Source organism: Colias croceus, chromosome 17 (assembly GCF_905220415.1).
Source record: "Colias croceus chromosome 17, ilColCroc2.1".
Lineage (NCBI taxonomy): Eukaryota > Metazoa > Arthropoda > Insecta > Lepidoptera > Pieridae > Colias > Colias croceus.
Window position 1 is genome coordinate 3,368,313 of NC_059553.1, and position 27,499 is coordinate 3,395,811.

General features: G+C 33.1%; 2 protein-coding genes across 2 annotated transcripts in view; both read right to left on the bottom strand.

Annotated features, from left to right (window-relative positions):
• The window catches only part of LOC123699074 (sodium channel protein 60E), a 123,982-nt gene extending 104,564 nt beyond the window's left edge, over positions 1-19,418 (bottom strand). The window contains exon 1 of the mRNA XM_045645939.1: positions 19,287-19,418. The gene's annotated coding sequence lies outside the window, so the exon portion shown is untranslated. The remainder of the gene's footprint in view (positions 1-19,286) is intronic.
• Positions 19,419-24,640: 5,222 nt separating this feature from the next.
• On the bottom strand, positions 24,641-27,490 carry LOC123699177. The gene is made up of 2 exons (XM_045646068.1): positions 27,384-27,490; positions 24,641-25,077 (listed from the first exon to the last, which is right to left on the bottom strand). Exon 2 carries the CDS (start codon positions 25,065-25,067, stop codon positions 24,720-24,722), a length of 348 nt encoding a protein of 115 aa, XP_045502024.1. The 5' UTR covers positions 25,068-25,077; positions 27,384-27,490; the 3' UTR covers positions 24,641-24,719.
• Between the last annotated feature and the right edge of the window lie 9 nt (positions 27,491-27,499).

Consider the following 27,499-nt stretch of genomic DNA (forward strand, 5'->3'; position numbering starts at 1 on the left):
GAAGCTGCGGGCGGAAATCTAGTAAACCATAAGTTAAGTTAACCATATAATACTTTCCTTGTTTTTTCTGTTACTATGGAGAGTGACTTGCCCCGTTATACTGTTACTGTTTTGTATTTCAGTAGGTATGATAATAATACATATTATCGTATCATAATTAATTAATGGAATTTAATATAATAATTAAATAAATTATGGTATGGTTCGTTTAAGGAAAGATATGTTACTGTTGTTATAATTTTGAATTAGCACACAAAATTAGCTAACATTAGATTATTATGTTTCTCATTTCCATAATACTCGGGTACCACCAGAAGGACCACCACCACCCGGTCCTTTGGAAGGCTTACGTGGGGATAAGGATCCAACACGCAAAGGCCCTTTCGAGAATTTTAATGTGTTGTGGGACACCAGCCGCAGCCTGCCCATGACTGCACTATAGAGATACAGCCCTAGGCAGTCCGCGGCCGATGTAGAACTATTGCAGGGTATGGAAATTTAATATGTAATTGGTATTCTTAGATTACAAAATAAAAGACAGATGGAGCGTTGCCGAACTAAACCGCACAATTTATCGTCATTTTCAATAAAGCTATGTGTGCTGTCATTTCGCCGCTGCACTGTACGTACACGGTGCTTCTGTGTGCGTGTAATGTTGCCAGATATTGAAAAAATTTCCCAAATTTTTCCCCGACTACGCAAAAAAGAGGGTTATGTTTTTCGAGTTTATGGATGTATGTATAATATTTCTTTGACACGCCCTGCAGTATAAACCGTTGGACCGATTTTGAGTTGTGAGGTTTCATTGCAATGATCTGAATTATTATGTTAGTGGCGGTAGTGACGTAGGCTATATACATAAATGAGAAGTCAAGTTTTAATTTTTATTTAAATTCTTTTATTACATAAAGTACCTGCCTACTAAAGTTATATATGGACAAAAAAATTGTATTCAATTTTTTATTAAATAAATTACATAAAAAAAGTTTCAATATTAACTATAATAATTAATATATTATTTTTTATTTTTCATAATACATATATGAATACGAATAGCGGTAGTTTTTAGTCGAGAATACGGGACACTTTATTTTCATCATATCCATCATGGAGTTCACATAAATTAAATCGCTAGCGAAAACGACTATGACGTTTTTAAGCTTTATAAAAGTAACAAAATAATGTATTATGCTTATTAAAATAATCTAATAATTATCATGAACCTTTAGTGCACTATACAAATAATCACATTCACGATCGAAAAATCCAACAGCATTACCCTGAAGATCCTTTTAACCATTTTACCATTTTACCAATAAAAATGGAAAATTCATTTTCAAAATACTGGCAACATACGTTGAAGTTTTGTATTCCTTCATATCTGTAAAATTATTATTCGTATTAAAGAAATAAATCAGCCAAATAATCTACAGAAAACCTGTGAAACGATGTTTTATCTTTTTTTTTTGTTTTCGGGAACAAATTTTACAGCGTTTTATTATCACAAGACGGCATTTTTTTACTAAAATTGCAAACCCTTTTTGACGTATTGCATGACACTATATGCGCTATAGCACTGGTGCAGCGACGTATTTGTTTTTGATTTCGTATTTTCTTTGACAAGGGCGACGGGCGGTTGTCATGCTCCATCTGTACTTTATTTTGTAATCTAAGTTGGTATTATTATGATTTTCTAAATTTTAATCCCTTAAAATTTAAATAAGGTCGAAACAAATAATTCCATGAATTTTGGATAATAAGAATATAAAAATCTAAATTCTTCATCGCAAATTCACTGAAGCATCGTTTAATTATTAAAACCTTATATATCACACACTCGATACTCGACTCAAAAAATAAAACGTCGTATAGAAAACAGATAAAATGAAACCGTAGTCTATTCAGCTTCTACGTCGAAATTTTTAGTGAATAGAAAGCAAAATTAATCCGAAAAAATACTGTTTCATCCCACCCATATAACACAAGTCAAGTAAATATTATAAAAGAAAATCCAACACAGGAGACTTTTAAATATGTCAGGGTTGCAATTTCTGCCTTTCAGATGTATGAAATTTTCAGAATATTTGCGACATAAAGTCAGCGTTGGATTGAGAATACGTATACATTGCAAACATACCTTGAAAATAGACTTTTTTGGGTTTTAATCTACATTTATTATCTTACTAATATTGTGTTGGCCTCATAAATATGACGTTGGGAATAATATAGCAATTGTAACAATTGAAACTTTTTTTTAAAGCAATCTTTTTAGCTTTCCACCCGCAGCTTCGCCCGCGCAGTCAAAGAAAAACCCGCATAGTTCCCGTTCCCGTGGGATTTCCGGGATAAAACCTTTCCTATTTCCCGGGGTAAAAAGTAGCCTATGTCCTTTCTCGGGTATCAAAATATCTCTATACCAAATTTCATGCAAATTGGTTCAGTAGTTAAGGCGTGATTGAGTAACAGACAGACAGACAGAGTTACTTTCGCATTTATAATATTAGTATGGATAGCATGGATAAGTCTCGATTCCAAATTAAAGAAATGTAAAGCATTTTATAATTATGTTAAGATTTAAATTGAAATCTTTGTCAAAACGATGATTACTCCCACATGGTAAAAGATCGCTCGGTTATAAAAGTAAAAAAATATACATATTTACAAGCGTCGATTTAATCTAAACAAGCTATTAAAAACAGTTTCTCTTTTTACAACCCAGTACAAATCCCTTCGCCATAACTTTACATAAAGCTTAAACAAATATTAATTTACTAAAGCCTTGCATTTAAATTTTTGAAGCGTTTAATCCCTAAACTTTTGTTTACTGCGTAAAACCAACAAGACCTTTATAACAGTTAGGAGTTTTTCACTTTTTAAACTAAAGGGAAACCCGGCTTATACTTAAACTGCCACTTTCATCAAGGAAATGGAGTTGGCTTGGACTGTTTAATAGTTTGCTAACCTCATTGAGTAAATACGATAAAATGATTACAACTTGACCAAGGATTAAACAACCCTGTTTGTAAACTCAATGCGGTTGACTAATGACCAGCTATGGATAATTATATCAGATATTCAGAACGATTATACAAAGTTATCTCTAGATATTTAGTGTACTTTAATTTTAATTAAGAGATTTGAATTAACCTCAACACGGATGGTAAATTAATTAAAAAACTCTATCCTTAGAAATAAATTTTAAATTTATTAAGGTTAGCAAATTACAGTAACAACTACGCATTAGAAAAATAAAGTTTTTATAAATGTATCTAGAATTGAATTTGTTTGTTTGAACAAGCTAACTTTAGGAACCGAACGAATAGGCTTAAATTGTTGATTTTGGGTTGAATATTCCATTAGTTAAGAAAGCATAAAAGGGTAATGTAGACATAGGAAAAAACCTTTTAAGCAGACAAAGTTGTGTGGGTCTGCTAGTATAAAAACATTTCTGTAGTCTCACATAATTCGTGGACATATTGCAAGAACATAACTTTTTGTTATACTTAGTTCTGTTTTATGGGAAAATAATATGAAACTTATTGAACGCAAGTATAATAATCTATTATACCGTTGTCGGTCGTTTTCGGTAATGCACAATACTACACGATAAATAACTTCTGCCTCAATACAGCCATTTCCTTAGATTTCAACTAGTTACAATCAGACCTATTTCTAATTCTAACAGCCTAAACAATGTTATAAAGAGCCTTTTTGTATTACAAAGATTCCAGATTTTTATGAATGAATGTTGGAAATGAACAACAAACCGACAAAGGTTTATTTTCTGTAACTATATGTTATATATAACTATATAAGCAGTTATTTTTAGCACTTAGCTCAATGGAATACCGTAACAATAGAAATAGAATATTATAATGTGTTATTTTTATTAAAAACCAACGAGAGATCCAGCGTGAAAGGATCATCTCTACATTAATTTATTTGTAAGTATTTTGAATCAGCATACAAATTGTGATAAGAAACATTTTTACATTTTTGGCAAAGCTGCACAATTTATACCTAATTGCTTTTTTTACTTATAAAATTCTAAATAATATAAGTTCTTATTTGAAAACTCTTTAAAAAAATCATTTTTATCCTTTTGCATAATTTGGGTGAAATAGAAAATGACTACCGCTATTTCTCACGACGTTACAAATTCTTTCTACGTAAACTCTTTTTATTATAATATAGAGAAAATTATGCAATAAATTTCAGGTTCATTTTTTTAACTCATACCATGTTATTGAAATTACATTTTAAAATATGAAGAATTCCTGTTAAAAACATCGTTTCTCGATTAAGTAGCTGTAATAACGATCCTTTCTGCATTAAGCTTGGACTATATATTCGAAAAGCATGAAAATAATGCCTTGATACAAAATTTGACCTGTATTTTGCCATAATCCAACAATAAGCAGCAAAATTACTGCATCGATTGATAATTTCCTAGAAACAAATTCATGGTATACAATGATTTATTGATAGTTGAAACAGAACGAAAATGCCGTTTCTACTAATTTTATAACATGATATAAAACTGATGATCATACAAAAACTACATATAGTACATAAGCTAGTCTTTTAATTAAACAACTAATAAACACGACGTATGTTTATGCTGGATCTATAGTTTCTACATCCTTTATCTATATGAACTCTAAAACGATAAATTCCAAATCATTAACCTACTTTAATAAGAAGCATATTATATTCCTAGAACACGTGCGTTCCACACAGGTGCAACAACCCGCCTCATTGTTCCCGAAATAATAAACTGACACAAGCTGTCAGTATGTTCTTCTAGAACACCCGCTACTTACATTTTGCACTTTGCATTATTCAACTCCACTGCATTGCGAAACTGCATTTCAATCCTGCTTCAAATGTTTTTTATTTCGCAAACGTGACTGTAATTCAGCCGTTAACGTACGAATTTGTACGTACAGCGATTTCAGTGGAGAACCTTTAATTTTTATGTTGATTTCATGCAGTTTTATTTATCAAACATTAATTTGAACGAAATATACGGGGAAAATATTGATTGCTAATACTGGAATATTTACTACTATTATTCGATACATACGATGTTAAACATCAAACATTTTTCTTATCCAGCGTGTTTCTTATTCGTGTATGTGTGTATGAAGACGAAGATTATTATCCGTTAAGTACATACGTTAAGTGAAGAAAATAATTAACATGCACCAAGCAAGGTCGTAACATCACGGGTGTTTATGCTTCAACGGAAATAATAATATGCTCGCAATGCCTAGGAAATTTATATTAAATAAAAATGAAAATTTAACATCAATATAACACATTCAATGTTTGCTTTTAAAGCTTTATAAAGGACAAACGACAATTTCATAAAAACACGCACTCCAATTAATAAATTACTTTACCTAATATATTATGCTATGCTATTTAATCATAAGAATCTATAGCAATTCCATGACTCATTGGGTCCTTCAGCTATCGAACGACCTCTTGAACAAATCCCAGTCACTAATGACGCAGTGTTAATCAGACAAATATATTCCTTCACTCATTGTCATTAAGGCCGAAAACATCGCTAATGTAATCAACTTCACTGAACCAAATAGCCCGTTTATTAAAAACGGACCAATAAACCATCAATACACTCATCTTGTTTGTTTTTCATATTCGATTACGCGAAGCTTATCGAGAATTATTGTGAAATATTACCGACCCCAGCCATGAAAATGAATTTATTGTACTACTATTTCACATGTGTGTTTCATTTTAAGCGAGCAGTATGCGTTTAGAAATTGAAGATATGTATAATGGATTTAATGTTTGTTAACCAATGACCTATTATACTAGTAGACGCGGCATACGCCAACATCATTGCACTAAAAAACAGCGTAATTAATACATACCTACTTACTAACGCATTATCACCAATACAGTTGTTCTCTCTTTCACTCTCACGCACGAGACATAATACATGTCTCACTCATGTACTTCGTAATAACAACTGCCGATTAAAATACAAAAAGAACGTCCAGCCACGACGCTGAATGGTGCGTGACTAAGTGAAACTCGGGCACTTACCTGAGTTTTTTCTTGCCAAAATAGAGAGCGGGTAACGTATCTAGCTCTTTTATATATCATAGTTGTTAACTAATATTTTTTACAGGTTTTTGGTGATACGAATTTCGTCGAAGTAGATAACATCTATTTTTTTTTAAAGTGGGGAAATCTTCCAAAGATACCCATGACCCCCGGGGAAGGAGCCGTGGGTTATGTCGGATTCTTACCGACTAAAACCCCACTGTGTTCCGTCGAGCCGCTTTAATGAGGGGGCCGCGGGTATTTGTTATAATTCTTCCGCGACAAGTAGATAACATCTACCAGAACATGAACTTGATCATGTGATCAAGTTCGTGGTCTCGTCAATTTATTTTATTTTCAATGAAATATTATTTACTTATTCTCTCTTTTAGAATCATCCGTCTAGCGATAATTTGGTTTGGATATATAGGCTTGTAAACACTAACAGGAAACTAACCAGCCTCCATTATCCCAAATTCCTTGCAATTATTATAGATTTATGAAGACATTACCAGACGTCAGGGCCGAAGCCATTAGTTCATAGACAATAGCTATCGTTAGACTGAAGGCAACAAATGGACTATCATTATCCTCTTGGGTAGCATCAGCATAGAATGTAAGGGGTGAGACTCCGCTTTGATGTCATTTTATGTATGTCGCGTTTGAAATCACAGGCTTCATTAAAAGGGTCGTTACGGCGACATACTTTCAGATTGCGAGTGATTTTTAATCTGAGTCGGAACATCGCGTTCGATAAATTAATGAAATGTTCGTGTGCTGACATAAAAGTCGTTAGCGGGGAAGGATTTGCAAACAAATAGTACTCGATTCTAGGAGCAAAACTCCCTGATTTATTGTGACTTGCACATGCGTTCCCAGCTCCCATTTCAAAGCAGCACGCTTTTATTTTCACGATATGGGATGGGAATGTGGCATTTTTGGTTGTCTGTTACAATTGTAACATTCGTCCTAACTGCAAGCTATTGTTTTACTTTTTGTGGTTTTCTATGAAAAATCATGATTTAGAATGATGCGGAATAATGACTCGTTGTTATCCTCTATGTAAGGCTTCCCGTGTTTTAATAGAAACAGATGCTTTATAAAAAGCTTTAATATTTCCGTATTCGTTGAAAAAAAAAAATTATGTAGATACAAAATTTAAATAAAAAAATCTTGAAACAATTTGGATCTACAAGAAATGAAGATCATAACATTGAGATAACTATTAGCCCTGAGTTGGAACTGGGCCATTGATATAAATTTTGCTTATAACCATAAAAAATGTACACAAATTATTTCAATGTAGGTAAAATCAATAATTGGAACGACGACATAATGCGGCAAAAACATGTAATAAAAACTAGCTATGATACTGCGTGCTACTTACGCCTTTGTATTACATATATTCAAATTGATATAGTAACTTAGGTACGTAAAGTATCTATTATTCATAAATTCGCAAAGATAGGAATAAGAAATAGCATATAGGACAGTTTTTAAATTATTAAAAAATGTTGCAAACAACTGCCAAGCCAAATCTCGGGAACAACTGGTCCGATTTGAAAAATTCTTTCGGTGTTAGATAGCTCATTTATCGAGGAAGGCTATAGGCTATATATCATCATGCTACGACCTAAAGGAGTAGAGCCACGGGGGTGAAACCGCGCGAAGCAGCTAGTCATAGATAAAGATATTCACTAAAGTTCCATGACGAAGTTCCAAGTTTTTTAAAAGCGATAAATTATTTTATAGAGCTCTTCCACTCCGACCTTAAAAGCAAAACTTACACCATAGTTGTTGATATCTTCGCTCCTTCGTGTCCCAGTACTTTCCAATGCATTCACTTGAGCTTAATTAAGTAGCTCCTTAAGTTTCCAGATACATGCATAAAGTTAGCTAAATTATGAGTTTTAGAACTGTGACTGCCATTTAACAATTATCATACACTAGCTTTCCACCCGCAGTTTCGCCCGCGCATCAAAGAAAAACCCGCATAGTTCCCGTGGGATTTCTATCCTATTTCCCGGGGTAAAAAGTAGCCTATGTCCTTTCTCGGGTATCAAAATATCCCTATACCAAATTTCATGCAAATTGGTTCAGTAGTTAAGGCGTGATTGAGTAACAGACAGACAGACAGAGTTACTATCGCATTTATAATATTAGTATGGATTAAGCGTTAAGACATTAATAACAAAACTATTCGAACGTAATACGCGAACGATACTCACAAAATATAACAACTTACATCCTAAATCTGCAATAGAAAGGCTTACTATCAAAAGAGAACATGGAGGCAGGGGCTTAATAGATATCCGACATCTCTGGAAGAAACAAATATCCAAACTAAAAATATTTTTCCAATCTAAATCCCGCACCAGTAGCATACACCAGACCATTCTCCAACACGATCATAAATACACACCACTTAACTTAATTGAAAACACAGATATACCAAATATATCGTGTGTATAAAAATCGAAGATTGGCGAAAAAAAGTCTTACATGGGCGACACCCTCATGACCTGGCACAACCACACATAGATACAATAGCATCAAATAAATGGCTTAAAATAGGTAATCTTTTCCCGGAAACCGAAGGATTCATGATAGCAATTCAGGACCAGATAATCAACACAAGAAATTACCGAAAATATATCATCAAAGATCCTACAATAGCAAATGATAAATGCCGCAAATGCAACACTCAATCAGAAACCATACAGCACATTACGGGAGCATGCACAACACTAACACAAACAGACTACACTCACGGACATAATCAGGTAAGCAATATCATTCATCAAAAACTTGCAATCAAACACAAACTCATACACAACACAAACACGCCATACTACAAATACACACCAGAAACTGTCCTAGAAAACGATCATTACAAACTATATTACAGATTAATAACGATTTGGCAAATATCTCTCAGTGGTCTAATAACTTTGGCCTGTTAGTAAACCCAGCAAAAACGCAAACTATAATTATTGGCAGCTCTAAACTGACAAATAAGATTGACTGGAGCACCGTTCCGAAGATTACTCTGGATGGAACTGTGATACCTTTCAGTAACTCTGTCAAAAATCTTGGCATTCATTTTGACACAAATATGACCTGGAAGGTTCAACTTGAAGTTGTACGTAAGAAGTTGTTTGGCGCTGCAGGATCGATACGCAGGCTGCGCAATTTCCTGCCCATACCAACTAGGATTTCGCTTGCAGAGACCTTACTCTTTCCCATCCTTGACTACGCCGACTCCTGTTACCCTGATTTAACCGAGTTACAACTCGATTCTCTAGACCGCCTTCAAAATCTTTGCATTCGGTTCGTATTTGGTCTCCGGAAATACGACCACGTTTCCAAATTCCGCAAAAAACTTGAATGGCTTCCTATACGTTTCCGCCGGTATGCTCATATGTTGCATTCGTTATACGGTATTTTGTTTGATCCTAAGACCCCTTCCTATCTTAAAGACAATTTCAAATTCCTCAACGAGCATTCCCTCACTCTCCGTTCCTCCAACCTTTTAACCTTAAGTATTCCTTCTCACCGTTCCAACTTCTTCCATTCCTCCTACACTGTCACCGTTATTAACCTATGGAATTCTTTACCCGAAGAAATAAAACGAGCTCAATCGATTTTTATTTTCAAAAAGAAAGTTAGAAACTATTATTTATCTCTGTCACTGGCTAGGTGTTAACTCTGTCGATTTATTTATAATATATGCTTATAAAATATGTATGTATGTAATATATATGTGTATGTATGTATGTATATATTTAAGTATGTATTCTTATATATTATCTTATATGTGTATATAGTAATATGTTTTTCTTTTTTATTATTTGTGTATGTATATTATAATGTAAGCTGCATATATGTAGGTATAGTACAATAAACTTATTATTCTGGCACTTTTATTTATTTTGCACCACCATGTTATTGACTCATTTATTTTCCTCGTCTTTTCTGGGTTGCCTGGTAGAGATCGCTGCCAGCGATAAGGCCGCCTACTGTACATTGTTATATTATATTTTTAAGTTTATAAAATGTATTCTATAAGGTGTACAATAAAGTATTTTTCATTCATTCTTTCATTCATTCATTCATTCATTCATTACGACCGCGCCATACTTACAGATAGGACAATTCATTTTAACAGACCGGATATAACTTTACAAGACAAAAGAAATAAAACAACTTACCTCATCGATATAGCAGTTCCAAATACGCATAATATACAAAAAACAATATCTGAAAAAATTAATAAATATAATGATCTAAAAGAAGAAGTAGTACGAATTTGGAGACAAGATAAAGTATACATGTACCAATAGTTCTCTCTACTACCGGTGTTATTCCCAAACATTTAAAACAAAGTCTAAAACAAATTCATCTAGAAGAAACCGTATTTATTCAACTACAAAAAGCAGTCATACTTAACACATGCAGAATAGTAAGAAGATTCCTCCAAATAGAAGAAAATGACAATACTTGACAGACAGACAGACACATATAAATAAATTACAAATGCTGCATTTACTTGGTTTCCGCCCGTAAATGTGGCTGCTACCAGCATTTATGCTGAGATATAAATACACAAAACTATTCGATTTCTAAAGAATATTCACGTTGGAAACGATTCTGCGTTATGGTATTATTAATTAGTTTTGACTAAGCTTACATAAGCAGGCCTTCAAAATACTGAACTGAGACCAATCCCAATTTTAATAAAGTCCCTGGAGAATATGCTCGTGTTGGTAACATTTATTTAGATTTTTAACCGACTTCAAAAAAAAGGAGGAGGTTATCAATTCGGCCGGTATATTTTTTTTTTTTTTTTTTTTATGTATGTACACCGATTACTCCGAGGTTTCTGAACCGATTTACGTGATTCTTTTTTTGTTCGATGCGGGATGGTGTCGAATTGGTCCCATAAAAATTTTATTCGGATAGGCCCAGTAGTTTTTATTTTATGAGCATTTTTGTCTGTAGGTATTTGTAAATTTTGCAAGTGCAAGTTTGAAGTCGGTTGTTTTTAACGCAGTTATCACTTGTTTATTACCTTTTCCTCCGTAAAGGTCTCAGCACACATATGGGATCGGAAAGGGATCGTAACCGTAACGCCTTTCGCCTCGCTGTCAACCAGGCGTCAACCTACCGTATGCACGTGACGAAAGCGTATCAGCAGCACCTGTACGTCAACTCGGCTACGGCTAGGCGACGACGGCGTTACGCCTAAAAACGGTAAGTACGGCAAGTCGTAGCAGGCAGAGACGTAAGCGCGGGGACGGAGAGACGTAAGCGCGGGGACGGAGAGACGTAAGCGCGGGGGCGATGAGCCGTTAGCGCTGGAATTGCAAGTTCGGAGCCTGTTCCGAGGGGAGGCGATTACGTTACTATTCCGATTAGTGTGCGTTGCAGTAGGGAGTTTAATACAAATCATTCTGAACGGCTCGAGGCGATACGGTTACGATCCCTTTCCGATCCCATATGTGTGCTGAGACCCTTAAACAACAAACATTTCATTTGGTTTAATTGTTTGTTTTGGAAAAGTTGGAGCGCTTAATTCGTTTAATCATTAAAAACCAAGAATTTATATGAAGCATTTATTATATTTTGGAATCGTTTTGTTGTATTTTTTAACATGACTTCATAAATTAGCTTGTAACTCTCCAGTAGCAAAATGAAATTGTTGATCACTTCATCATTTCCGACTTTATCTTTTAAAATAGCGTAGCATACTAAAACAACACAAAAAAATCCTTACTAATATTATAAATGCGAAAGTAACTCTGTCTGTCTGTCTGTTACTCAATCACGCCTAAACTTCTGAACCAATTTGCATGAAATTTGGTATGGAGATATTTTGATACCCAAAAAAGGACATAGGCTTCATTCCATTGCGAAATATGTACCACGGGCGAAGCCGGGGCGGACCACTAGTACGAAATAAAGTGATTTCGAATTGACAATTGACCTTTTACAACATACAAATGATTATAAAGTCAATATATAATAAATAATTCGCTGCTGAGAAAACCAAATCTCACTACTTTCTAACATTCATTTGACATACAAGTACCGAACTTCTCTACATACCTTTGAGAGGTTTTACATGAGAACAACAAGCGGCTGTAACATTAACGGCATTGCACAGAACGCTCCAGGGTAGGCCTAATTGTATAAAGTGGCTTATAGCCCACTAGTGTTGAGTGATGTAATTTAATAGCTTTCACATTTCATTTTGAGTGTTCGTACGCCGCTCGTTTAACTCATTTTGTAATGCTTTATATTTCAGCCAAATATAGCTATGGTATGCGTATTATGCTCGGAATGGAAAATGGAAATAAACCTTTTTTATAGTGGAGAATGCTTTTGCATACCTACTGCCTTCGGGAAAGAAGCCGTAGGTTATGTCGGCCTCCCACTTCCTACAGATGAACCGTAGGCAGTCTGCAGTGGACCTACCGATTAAACTCCACTGTGTTCCGTCTCGGCGCGCAGATATAGCCGGGGCCGCGGGTACTCCTTTGAAATCGTCCAAGTCCACGGCAGATGGAAATAAACCTGTTAACCAGTAGCTGGTATCCCTTTATGAATCCTCCTATAATATTTTTAATACTTACTTTATCCATCACAAATAGCTAGTAGCCACTTCGTTGGAAATTAATTAAGACTAAATATAGGTATTTCCCTTCTTTTTTTATATTTTCTACTAGCGGTCTGCCCCAGCTTCGCCTGTGTTACATGTTTACTTTTTCTCTCCATAAGAACCATTCTCGTAGTTCAAGGAATATAATAAAATATAACTATTGATATCGGTCTATACTAATCATTCATGCCTGATGCCGTGACCAAGGGAAATAGGGATTCATTTTTATATATAGATATATAGTTATGTAGGTAATGAAATTGCATAAGTTCATTGAGCAGTGGTGGCTCAGTGAGCAGTGGTGGCTCAGTGAGCAGTGGTGGCTCAGTGGTGAGACCTCGGACTTCGAATCGATAAGTCCGTGGTTCGAGACCAGGCGAGCGCGCAGGAAATAAATTGATTTTTCAATTTATCTGCGCATGTTGTAACATCACCACTGCTCGAACGGTGAAGGAAAACATCGTGAGGAAACCGACATGTCGAAGAATTAAAAAGTTCGACGACATGTGTCATCCGCCAACCCGCACTTGGCCAGCGTGGTGGATTATGGCCTGTACCCTCATAGGAGGCCCGTGTCCCAGCAGTGGGAACGTATATGGGCTGATGATGATGAGGTAATGAAATTGCATAAGTGCTTTTTACACCACTTTTTATAATTTTGTGTATGTAATGAATAAAATGCTGTATGTTTTCCTATGGAAAGTCGCACGCTTTTCCCTTAAAAGTACTCCCGAATTATAATCCATTTTTTATCATATTTAGACAGGCTAAGGATCTGAGGGCATTAATTTTCATAATTTTGATTTACGCTATAACCCAATTACATTGTTATCCGTGAGGGTGCGAATTTTAAAAATGTCATACAAAAAATATGTAACATTAATACAAAAAAAAATACAACGACGAAAATTCTACTTATACATCCTAACTGTATAGAGAATTAAGCTCGTAATGTTTCCAAACATCTTTTTGAAAGCTATGAACGAAAGAAAAACTATTTGTAACCAACCTTTTTAAAAAATCTTTTTTTGGCTTCGGTATCGATTGTAGATCACGCCCCAAGTCATTGCCCCAAGTATTATTTTAAAAAAATATTCAATGTATAGTTTTGACTTTTCTTATATGATATACGATTTTATTATATGTATATAGACAATATAATATTTTCATGCAAAATATTAAACATATTTAACTTTATAGTTTTAAATCTAAATTAGTATAATTTTGTTTCTCATTTCTATCACGTGAAATGCTTTAAACTTCGAATATTTCGCTCATATAATTCAAAACGTTCCAAACTGAAATCACAATCTATCTCATTAGTGAAATTCAATTCATTTCGTAACCGAAATTTGGCAAAAACTTAATTACAAATGAAAACGACCCCTTCATTCCAAACTCGGTGTTGTTGCTTGTCATTATCCTTGAAGTTACATTATTTTTTTAATCACTTAAAATTGTTTTACTTACGTAAATATTTATGATAATGTTTTGTTAGCAATATGGGTATTTCATTTGATTCAATTTACTACCTATACCGTTTCTGTTTAACCAGCAGACATTATATCTAATTGTGAGGATTAAATAACCGTTAAGTTTTCTCATGTTTTTATTTTTTTATCTTTGGCGCAAATTTTGTAAAATCTTTCTCCTTAAAATACCTAACGAACACAATAAAAAAATTACTGTCGAATCCGTTCCAATTCTAGTTCACGCGTGTCTCGAGTCTTGATCAAAATAATTATCGATTCATTTTTAAAAAATATATAGAGTCCTCAAGAACATATTATGTTAGGCTGCGTTATCACCAGAGATGAACGCGGATAGGGCCAATAGTATCGTTTCATTTACCTCGCCTCGATCAGCACAGATAATCCAAGTTACCCTCTATATATAAATGCTAAATTTCATTGTAATCGGTTCAGTAGTATTTGCGTGAAAGAGTCACAAACATACACACATACACATACTTCCATCCCCACAAACTTTCGCATTTATAATATTAGTAGGATATGATTTATAAAATTAATCCTAAATACAATGTATTTTAACTTTTAGTGAATATAATGTACGTATGTCTGAATACTTTCCTGTATAATCTTGAAACATAGGGAATTGGGAATTAATGGTTAAAAAAGTGCCAAATTTAGGATATCCTAGAGGTACTCAATAAAATACTCAAGTATCAATAAAATTATATGACTTGATATTTTTGTTGAACATTTATTGCCCAATAAAACGTGTTTATATGTAGGTTACTTTAATATAAATCTCTTTTTATTAGTATTTAAGAATACACGGTTCAGTACGAAAGAGTTAACGGGACTCCACGCAATACAATCATTAAACACGATTATTGTAAAACAACACAGTTTAAACAACGACAGGTAACATGAGCTTGTGTTTATTATAATATCCTACTTCCTACTTAATATTATAAATGCGAAAGTTTGTGAGGATGTGTGTGTATATGTGTTTGTTACTCTTTCACGCAAATACTACTGAACCGATTTCAATGAAATTTAGCACACATTAGAAGGTAACTTGAATTAACACATAGCAAAGTTTTTATCCCGGAAATCCCACGGGAACGGGAACTGTATGGGTTTCTCTTTGAAAATGCGGGCGAAAAGCTAGTAATACTATATAATATTATCATTTTCGTTTAGTTTGTATGGTTATGTGATAGACTGATCTATCGCAGACAAACGTAAATAATATTTTTATCAATAAAAATCGTTAAATTTATCGATGATCAAACCAATATTAATTAAATTCCGTGAAGTAGCTAGTTTTCTTACAAATAATTAATTTTGATAACCTCTTAGAAATTGTAATTGATCTGGATGAAAAGGAAGAAAACTATTGAATATATTTATGTATTGATAAGACGTAGTTTATTTCTGTAATTGACTAATAACACATTGGAACTGAATTAATATAAACATTTGTACATACTACATACATTTTAAGAATCACAACTCATGCAATTTTAACACGATCTTTTAATTTTAGATTCCGGGCAGAACTTTCATAAAATTACCAGAGCCAACTCAATTTTGAGCTTTAACCTCAAATCCCAAAGCTCAAAATTCAATGACGATACAACGTACATTCAGTAAGGCTACGTTTCTAAGTTATCTGATATCGGCTGTCGGTAACTGTAAAAGCGTTTTAACGGTACGTCATTGCTGACCTTTGGCCTTTAGCCGTTTAGAACACATGAAATGTAACTGAAAAACGAAGTACTGCTTATTACGGTTTTCAACCAGTTATCATAAAAGTATCAAGCCATAAAAAGAAGGGAAAAGTAATTTATTTAATAAAGTTTGATTAATTGAATATTAACACAAAAAAATCATTGATAAAATGTATTAAATTTTCATTAATTAATATTAATTATTTATTTTAAGAACAGCCTTTCGTACACACCTTTGGGTGAACTATAGTTGAATAAATATTTGGGTTTAAGTTTCGGTATCTATCTTTACGCAGTGATATTCCTTAAAGCCACCTGAGCTTACAGCTACACAGAATCAATACGACCCCTAAACTCAACCTAACAATATACTAGGACAGTTTGTGCATATTTAACACACCTTACCTGACCCTCTGTCAAATGTATTAAAAATCAGGATATAGATACACAAGAGGGTTGTTGCCAATGTTTATGCCAATTTTATTTCCAACTGGTAATTCGATTTACACAAAGTATGACGCAATGGCTTTGTATTTTACATAAAAGGTCCTAAAATAATTTCTAATCTTGTGAACTTTTTACCTCAGGGATTAAGCTGACACCTACTGAGAGCCCTTCATTCCCTGTCATATCGTAAGAGGACTCCTGTTGACTTATGATCTTGAAATTTGTCAGGAAGTAGGCCTTGTTAAAGTATGATTTGGTGATGATGAAGCCCAATTATTTGCTTTTTCTTTGTAATAATTTTAACAACCTTATTAGAAGAATGTTTTTTAAAGAACAGAATTATTAAGGGCTGATTTTTCAATCGTTGGTTAAAACTTATTCATCGAATAACGTATTAAACTACCATTTCAAAAATGTATTCTAATAATTGTCCGTATTTGACAGTTTACGTGAAATTTTAATATTATCGTTTAATACTTTATTGGACGGATAAGTTTTATCCAAGCATTGAAAAATCGGCCCTAAGTATAATATTATTTATACATATAATTAATCTGTAGAAGGGTCAATTCTGTACATTGAAAATATTGAAAAAATAAATAGCAGGGGATGTTACGGTGGATCGATTAAAAACCCAAATATGTGATTAAAAAATTTTTTGTCTGTGTGTCTGTCTGAATCTGAAGACATCACGTGAAAACTAACGGTTCGATTTCGATGAAACTTGGTATAATTATACCTTATTATCCTGGGCATAAAATAAAATACTTTTTATCCCGGAAAAATACGTAAAATTTTATTTAAAAATCTTAATTTTCCTTAATTTTTCCGAGCGGATGGAGTCGCGGGCGGAAGATAGTTAGATATATTTTTAATATATGAATATATTCGTATACATACAACTTTAAAACTTTATTAAAGTTGTATGTAACTATGTAACATATAAAATTTGACCTCGATTAATTTTCGTGAAATATTAAACATTTACTGTGCTCCAAATATTTATTGTTTATTGTCAATGTTTGCTGTGAACTACTTGTTATATTCACGTCGTATCTATTTGAGTAACAACCAAAAATACAAGATTCTTGTCAATGTCCATTAGTTCAAAACTTTGGTACTAAGTTCGTCAGGAATTTTCCTAATGTTCTCATTTCATCAGTAATTTTGTTAAACTTACCTTTCAAACAATAATGAAAATTAATCGCTAAGATCGTTTTTCAATTTTATTAATTTCCAAACATTTGAGTTACGAAGATAAACCCTTTGTTGAAAGAATAAACTGTTGTGGTTAATATTTTATTCGGTTTGATATGTCAATTTTGTCACTGAACTTTATTCCATCGCCCACTTGTGAAAACCAATGAAATATGAAACATAAAATGATATGTGAATACAATATTTTCCGGAGCTTTTCCTTTTGCGGATAGAAATATAGGGAAATGAAGAAACAAGGAAAACATTTTCATACTAGTTTAATGCAGTAGTCAAGACATTCGATGGTGAGGAAATTAAACGAAGGTTAGAAAATGAGTTGACACGGCGAAGCCATCGTTTGTACTGCATTGACCATTATTTCAGTTAAATGTTCGATCAATAATCATTACTATTAGCAAACTATTATTTTTAACAATAAATTGCGCTTTATAATATGTCAGACTTATTATTTACTTTCATAACGGAATGCCGTGTCAGTTACCGCCCGCGGCTTCGCCCGCTTTGTCTAAAACCTAATAAATTATATATTAAAACCTTCCTCTTGAATCACTCTATCTATTAAAAAAAACCGCATCAAAATCCGTTGCGTAGTTTTAAAGATTTAAGCATACAAAGGGACATAGAGACAGAGAAAGCAACTTTGTTTTATACTATGTAGTGATATTTGCAAACATATCATTCTGCTTCTGCATGCTATTCGCAATGGATCCAAAACCAATAGAGACCGATTTATCAAAGACAACATATGGATAATTTCTATGTCATATATTCTTCTGTGCGACTGTTCTAAATTAAATGAAAACTGGCGTCCGCAAGTCAACCCATGTTCAAACTTTAATAGTGTAAGATTTAATCTAAAATTCAGTTTAAAACTAAAAACAAAATGTATTTTCACGATACTTTATTAATACATTTTTCGTAAATTATGGCGTATATAGAGCAATATTAGACGTTTTAACAAGTATATATCTTATTTAGCAGTTTACTGACTTGTAAACTTGTAACTTATTGACTTAAGCATCGTGTACCTACTCAAATTCTCCCCTCCCAAGACGTCATTTCGAAATACGAATGAACGGCAAGATAAATGTAAATAACACGTCCATTTTATACTACTATTTTTTACACCTTAGATAATAAGTAGGTAAATCTTTCAAATAGTTCCTCGTCGTTTACTCTGCCAATGCCGTAGAAACTATAAAGTTCAAAGGAACACGGCACTGTCTTTTTTTAGGTATATTTTTTAAATAGTAGATTAATTTTTCAAGACATTTAATTTCCTAAAGAAATATAGTTTAAAATATATATAACAAGTAGTATAAAAGTCCTGAAGTTCGTACTATTAACAGAAATTTAATGAGGACTTATTAAGCTCATTACTTAGTTTGTGTTATGTTTCGCACAATCGATACCGGATACAAATATATAAGTAATGTAAAATTCAAATATAATTTATCTAACGATAACAAAAAATAAAAACGCAGAACTAAAGACAAAAAACTTGTTTGTTACTTTTAAATTCACATTATCTTCTTTACCTTAAACTCTGTCCTATATCGATAAGTAGACTTAACAGTGGCATGAATTATTAAATATAGAAAAATAAATAGAATAAAATTAGGTCCCGCTAACATGTGATCTAAAAATACATTTCTATAAATACTTAAATAAGAAGTGACATACCTATTAGTCCTTACGTGAAAAGCTTTATCACTTAACCGGGCCTACATCGTAGGTCAGGATTCCATTTCCATCACTATCACTGCACCATAAAGTTAACATAAGTCATGAGTGTCCGTGAATCGATGTTCGCCGCGCAACAGTACGTTCGCTTGAACGGTGGGTGGTGTGGAGACGGGCCAGCTCGGCGCGCGCAGAGGACGCGAGCGGATGGCGCGGGGCGCGAGGCGGACTGCCCGGGTTCCCGCCTCAACCCTGGGTTGCCAGCTGCGGGGCGGAAATGTCCCGGCCGCGAAAAGCTTTGATGGTGCCTGCGCGGTAAGCGGGACGCTTAAATCACGCTTTTTAAACTGAAAAAGCGCCTACAGCACCACACAAGAGATAGAAAGAAGTAAAACTACTTAGGTAATACGAAGAAGTGATAGAAGTTAAACTGGGCAAAACGAAGAGGCACAAGTAAAAATATTGAGCAGTTTTTCTCTTTCTCTTGCTACAAAATTTGGCAATACGTAGTAGTTGCTTATACGTTTCGATTCGATCGAAAAGAGTCTACATAATGTATGGATTTGTGTTATTTGATACTTTTATAAGAAAAATAAGGATTCCACGAATAAACTAATATCCTAATAATTACGTCCGGATATTTCAAAACCAACTGTTCCTACAACATTTCAGATAACATCACTTCACTCATCTAAACTTCGATTCATTCCAGCTTCCTATTACGTCATTCAGACAGTGGGAGTTCCAGAGTCCTGGCAACCCCACGTAGGCCGCCGCCGCCTCTCATTGCCCTAAATTCGCTCCAGAGCCGGCACAATAATTGTAGCTGCAGCCACGGCGGCCGTTCTCTATCGACCCGCATACCTTTCGTGAAAGTAAAAACTTATTCGATCGAGTACAATGCGGTACGCCACTAACGCAATCCCAATCCTCTAGGTCACAAAATAGCTTAAAGTTATCGATTATTTTTAAGTTAGTTTATAAATAACCGCCGCTCAATGGATTCGTGGTTATATTTGTTGCACCATACTTTGATAATGATTTTAATTTGGAAAAATGTAATTTGAGTGAGTCAACTTAAAAAATATTTATTTATTTTAAATTATATGTGCTACACTTAATCCTAAATCTATATCACAAATTCTACGAATCTTTCGTCTTTAGCTGAAATTAATTTTGTTGGTTTAAACCAAGGAACAAGTATTGATAATAAATAAAGGTCCCTTTTTTGCTAATTTATCCATCAACGTAGAACATCCAATATATAATTGTTAAGGTTGACAAGTTAATTCTACGTAATGCTACGTGACTACGCCGACTGTCTACGGCGTGCTACGCATATACAATTTGATTATGTTTGCTATTTACGAAATATTTAAAGCAATTATCACGTTTGTTTTGAATTTTTGTTTGTTTTACGAATGTAAATTAATAAGTAATTTAATATTTGACAGTAACTGCCTCCTTAAATTACTTAAACATAAATTAATAATGTTGTTTCGAATATCCTAAACTTTTGTCGCATACATAAAATTGTTTTCAAGACAATATCAAATTTTAAATAGTTAAATACAGTGCGCATATGCACACCTTCCATTCCTATTACTTTTTTTTTTCAAATAAATATAGCACAACGTGTATTATAAATGGCATATCTTCTTATATATAAAAATGAATCGCAAAATGTGTTGGTAAGCGCATAATTCGAGAACGGCTGAACCGATTTCGATAATTCTTTTTTTATTATATTTCTTGAAGTACGAGGATGGATCTTATGTAGAGAAAACGTAAACATGTACCACGGGCGAAGCCGGGGCGGACCGCTAGTTTTATATACTTTTAGTGTACAGGAGTACACTCAAATGTATATGTACATTCAAATAACATCTCTCTAACCAGTTCCTCCGAAGTATTACAATGTCTTTATGAAGGATACTGCTCAAATGATTTGAACGTGCTTTGTCGTCGATAAAGCTTGGCTATGACGCGACCCTTCTACCCACTGCGGTCCAATCGGTATGACGTGTTATGATCGCGTGACAGGCCTCTGCGTGTCGCCGTGTTTGTGATTCCGAAAAAACTTATTAAAAACACCACAAGTAATATTCGTTGCTCGGACATTCAATATTGGTGAACTTAGCTTTTTGTTTTATACACGACGATTTATATTAGGTTACTGTGTGATCTTTTTATGTTAATGCTATTGGGGAGTTAGTGAATAAAGAAAACACAAATCATTCAATTGCAAATCTAATTACATCATTACATTTATGACGTACTTATAGAGTGAACTAGTTTAATAGAGTTACTTGTTAATATAAGCAAATAATACCATAGAAATTTACATCTTTTCAAAGGCTTTTAACACGAACTATACATATTTATACACTACTAGCTTTCCGCCTGCGGCGTCGCCCGCGTTTTCAAAGAAAAACCCGCATAGTTCCCGTTCCCGTGGGATTTCCTGGATAAAACCTAGCCTATGTTGCTTAGTGAAGATGCAGCTTTCTAATGGTGAAAGAATTTTTGAAATCGGTCCAGTAGTTTATGCGTGAAAACCATACATACATACATAATTACAAACCTTTCCTCTTTATAATATTAGTATAGGTACAGTTCGATGTTGCGAACAATTTACAGTAAACATAGTAAAAGATAAACAGTAATGAATTCACCCGCATACAATCAAGAACACAAAATAACGTTTCTCGCCCAAACAGAAACAATTTATTTTGTTATTAGATAAAATTCAAAACAGTTCCTAAAAGTACAAGTGCCTGGCACTGCGCGATTGAAATTTTAAGTTCAGTTGGTTTTGATTTAATAAAACATAACCTTATAGTTATACCATTTGATGTACTCGTACGAAAATTAGGCGAGGACATACTGATCGATGATTATTTTTTAATTTAAATAAGGTAAAATATGTTTTATGTACTACTTATTTGATATTCCAGGGACATGTGTGCGTACATAAATATTCGAATGTAACCTTATATTCGAAACTTGTTTCCAAAATAGACGAGCTGTTAACATATTAGTGCCGCTTGAGTCTTTGTAATATATTCATGAATCGTTCATGATAATATATGAGTGAACTTAATACAATTTCCGCGCTGCTGCCACTTCGTTAACGATAATTGTGAAAAATGTAGTTGCATCGTCCAACATGTAAATTAATCTTTTGTCTCTATATTGTATTATTTTATTTATTGATCAAGTATGGGAATGTACCTATTTGTAAAAAAATGAAATACGTAACAATCATGGTGTAGGAACTAAGGCTTTCTAAGTAGAAGGGTATCAATTTGTTTGTATGTTTGTTGTTATGTTTATAAGGACATCAAATGTGTGTTTTTTATTTAAATTAAAGAGCAAAGTTTCTTAAAGCTGTACACTAAGTGAAGTGCAATACCGATAATTTTAAAACTAAGAAAAAATGTCGAGTATAATGCATCAAAGAAGCTTTTCTTAGTTTCAATAAAAAGCATTTCCTTGTCTTTCTTCGATTTATAAAATTTATAAAAGCAAAGTAAACAGCACTCTAATTGCGCTGATTTTCTTCTACGGCGAAAAACGTTTGTGAAGCTTTGAATAATGTGCTCTACGTGAGAACCCATTTTCCATTGGAATATAAATAAATTTTCGATAAAATCACTTCAAGTTTATAATTTATGCAGTTTTACTTACATTAACTGATCATTTTACAAAATTTAACAAAACTTATATCATTTTACAAAATTTAACAAAACAAAATTTATATTCTAATCTTTTAACATGCTTTTAACCCACCTAATTGAATCAAAAACTGTTTCTCTTTCATTTGACTATATTACATTAGTTTAGGCAATTTTGTATATAAATAATACTTTTATTGTTACATCCATTTATGTCATATACTTAAAAAAAATTGTGTACGTGTACTAGTGTACACACACACAAGAAGTGAAACTTCTTTAAGACCTTATTTTTTAAAAAATAATTTACTATATGCAACATAACAGAAATACGTCGAATCACGCGTGGTAGGGATAAGAAAAACATGGCGCGTAACGAAAAAATGTAACACAAATTTTTTTCCAACCCCGATAAAGAAGTTTCACTTTAAAAAAAATACTTAAGTACGTTTGTCTTTATCATACGTTATATTTATTTAAAGTTTCACCATCCTTTTAACGCATTAAAATCCCCTAACGACTCTGCGTCTACAACATATTATAGATTTTAAAATTGCTATACAAAAACGATCAACACTGCAAAAATTCTGCATAAAATTGATATATGGCATAACAGTGTACTCGACTTCTAAACAAGCTTTGTTTTGTATTGTTGTGATCGGAAACCGCTTGAATATGAAGTGCTCTTTCCATCTCGAGCCTATCGCACTATTGTATTTTAAAGTTTTATTTGTTGAAGAAGAAAAAAGAAAGCCTTCAGGTTTTTTCTTGGAACGAGCAATTATGTGAGTACCAATTAAACAATACATTTTTATTTTTAAAGCATTATTTCGATAGCATTTTGAGGGAAAATTTAAAAAAAATTTAAAATATACTGTAGGTATTAAAAAATATCTGGTAATTAAAATACCTATTAACACCACACAAAAAAGAGTACTTATTAAATGTGTACCTATCTGTCCATTTTTACGATATTTTCTAATCTTCAAAATATCCATTGAATAAGATTAATGGAAACCCTATTGGCATTTGACTTCAAATAATTTTCTACCTGTGGTCGATCAACGTTCAAACTCTGGAAAGTCCAGTAACACGATTCCGCCTACAAAGCAATCGGTAGAAAGTTAGGGATCTATGATAATGAGCTAACCGTCTGAAGTCGAGCCAACTTGTTTGTGGATCTGCCAAACTCTGACTCTGGCGTAAAATAGTTTATTGGATTATATCAGGGTGTAGAGACAGCTCAGTATCAGCGTATTTTATTTGAGAATAATTTAACCTAATTTATCCTCCTTTCATGATTTGAATAAAAGAGACGCCTATAAAAGGCATAAATAGCTTTTATTGTAAGTAATTTAAATGTTAAGGTAAGCATTTTTTTTTTATTTATCCAATCCAACGAATTTTCTCTTCAGGGAATAACAAAAAAAGCTCTAGAGAAATATACTAAAGTTCTAAACTCTACCTCGACATAAACCCAGTACAAGATGCAAGTTGATACATATAATAAGGATTGATTAATGAAACAATTAGGTTTTAATTATCTATATAATTTAATTATATTTTTCTTATAATTAAATAAGTATTAAACCTTCTGAGTTAGTTGTAATCTCTTGTCGTAGACACGAGTTTCTCAACTCATAAGAAGGTAATGTTAAAAAACAAAACAAAAAAATTAAATTATGCTTTATTTGCCATTAAATTAAGGGAACTATAATATAAATAACATAATAAATTAAAACTAGGACATTATAATCTAAGGATTGGGAGCGACAAACACAAACACAGGCGTGAATTTCGGGTCCCAAGATCCATCGTTCACAGATTTTGGGGAGAAGTCACCGCTCTTGTGCGTTTCTGAGATCTTTGCGAAAATATCTTTGAATTTCTTCTCAGTGTCGCTAGCAAGCCCAGCATCCACATCTTCTATCGAAGACCCGCTGGGGACCACTTGCTTGCCAGTTGTGTATGGAGTAGATTTTCCATACTGAAGATCCATGTAATCATTGAGGATACCTTCCAGAACTTTCTTCACGCTTGACACGTTAGAGTTGTCTTCGATACCCTTCGACAGCTCATTGATGGTCACAGTTGGGACGGACATGATTAGTAATCTGAAACAATAAAATAATCCATACTTAATATTATAAATGCGAAAGTAACTCTGTATGTCTGTCTGTTACTCAATCACGCCTTAACTACTGAACCAATTTGCATGAAATTTGGTATAGAGATATTTTGATACCTGAGAAAGGACATAGGATAGGTTTTATCCCGGAAATCCCACGGGAACGGGAACTATGTAGGTTTTTCTTTGAACATGCGCGGGCAATGTCGCGGGTGGAAAGCTAGTTGGTTTATAAAAACAATTACATGTTATAAAGATGTAGGTATGTCGTATATGGAGTACGTCGTATTTGATTCTAGAATTTCCTAAAAATCCTGCTAATCACAGCAAGCTAAAAAATTGTTAATAAGGCTTTATAATAAAAATACAAAAATTAAAATCATGAATATTGAAAGACTTGTTTATCTAAACATGTAATGTTAACAACTTCTAAACATCGAGTTTATTTAGTAGATATCGATTTCGAATAGATTATGCTAGAATTTAATCAACATTTTACACTATTAGATAAGAGTTTAGAATATCCGATGAAATAAATTTAGCTACCTATCAGATAAATTAATGCAAATAGGTTCCAGAAAAATAGATTTTACTCTGTGTCACAAATGAAAAAAAATGTTTTAGAAATATCTACAGAAACCGATTGATTATTCTTAATTATTATCATTTATTTCCTTCATATTGAAATTCTCAATGGAACTATTTAGCTTGATGCAACTGAAATTTCAATTATTTTTTTCTTATATACTTCATTTTTATTATCTACCTTTGACACTACGCCACTTAAATGTAAAAAATTCGGACTAGAATATTTATAGATACATCGAAGATGCAGTCAATTCTACAAAATGCGATAAGTTCTCTATTATAAGAAATTTATAGTGCGTAATCATAATCTTGTTACTTGTAGATATATTTTTCTATAGAGCGACTTCTACGTAGAATATTCTTGAATGAATCAAAATAAAAAGGGGAATAAAACGAAAACTTTACTTACCATAGGTACCTATTATGACAACTCAAGAATATGAACTAAGTAGTAAATCGGTACTAGGCAAGAACTATTATTTTAGGGTCGATTTTTCAATCCTTGGTTAAAATTTATCCGTCCAATAAAGTATTATACGAACATTTTAAAATTTCACCTGTAAACTGTCAAATAGGTACGGGCAATTAGAATACATTTTTGAAATGGTAGTTTAATACGTTATTCGATGAATAAGTTTTAACCAACGATTGAAAAATCAGCCCATTCGTGGAATATTGTAAGACAGAGGTAAGACTACACAGTTACAGTTTAATTCTGTGTTTTAGCTGTGTGTCTAAGACGATTCTAATTAAACTTTGTAGAGTCCAAAGTTATATTAAACTAGCTGATTCTTGCGTCTTCGTACGCGTTGATTATGTTTCCTAGCTAATACTACCTATTACCTAGAACTTCATTTAGTTCGATTACATAAACTTTTATATTGTAGTAAAGAAGAATTATCTAACAAAAATTTAATAAAAATAATAGAAAAAGTAACGTTATATTAATTGGTAATATTAAAAATTCATAAAATAGAATTGAAAAACCTGCGCTCTAAATAAATTATTTTGGTACGTACCAGAGGTAGGATAAATATTTTACATACTGCCTGATAAACAAAGAATATTAAAATATGGAAAATAGCCAAAAATACATCCGTATAAAAATGACCGATAAGAGATAACAAACATATTTAATCATTGAAAGTCAAACATTCTCCGCCGTATGAAATTGATATCTGTATTAATCGACTCATAAATAATATTTATCGAAGTATTTTATATTAATATTATGTATTCATGAATGGTCGTACAAATGGATAGCTTTTATTTTATTGCATTGGCAATAAAATTGTTTTCCGTACAGATAAACAAAGTACAATTTCAATATTACATAGGTATACATATATACAATACTAGTGGTCCGCCCCGGCTTCGCCCGTGGTACATATTTCGCAATAAAAGGTAGCCTATGTCCTTTCTCGGGTATCAAAATATCTCCATACCAAATTTCATGCAAATTGGTTCAGTAGTTTAGGAGTGATTGAGTAACACGGAACATATTATTAACAAGCGTTTATGATTTTCGTTACCTTCAGGCTACAAGTGTCAACGTGTTTTTTTAAAGGAAGGCAAACGAGCAGACGCAATGCCCGATCCTAATGGCAAAGTGCATCGTGCCTATAGACGTGCTTATAATAAGTAATGAGTGTTGCCTACCATAATAAAAGCTTACTGTATGTTATATAAAAAAAAAATACTTACGTTTATTGCTGTAATGCTTCTCTGCAACAGTTCAAAGTGTACTGAAATAACGTCACATCGAATCGTTCTTATAAATCACGGCCAATCTGAACCCTCGAGATATCGAAGGGTGTGAC

What these genes read in the sequence shown, in the direction of transcription:
- LOC123699177 (XM_045646068.1), bottom strand. Translation starts at nt 25,067, where the DNA reads ATGTCCGTCCCAACTGTGACCATCAATGAGCTGTCGAAGGGTATCGAA.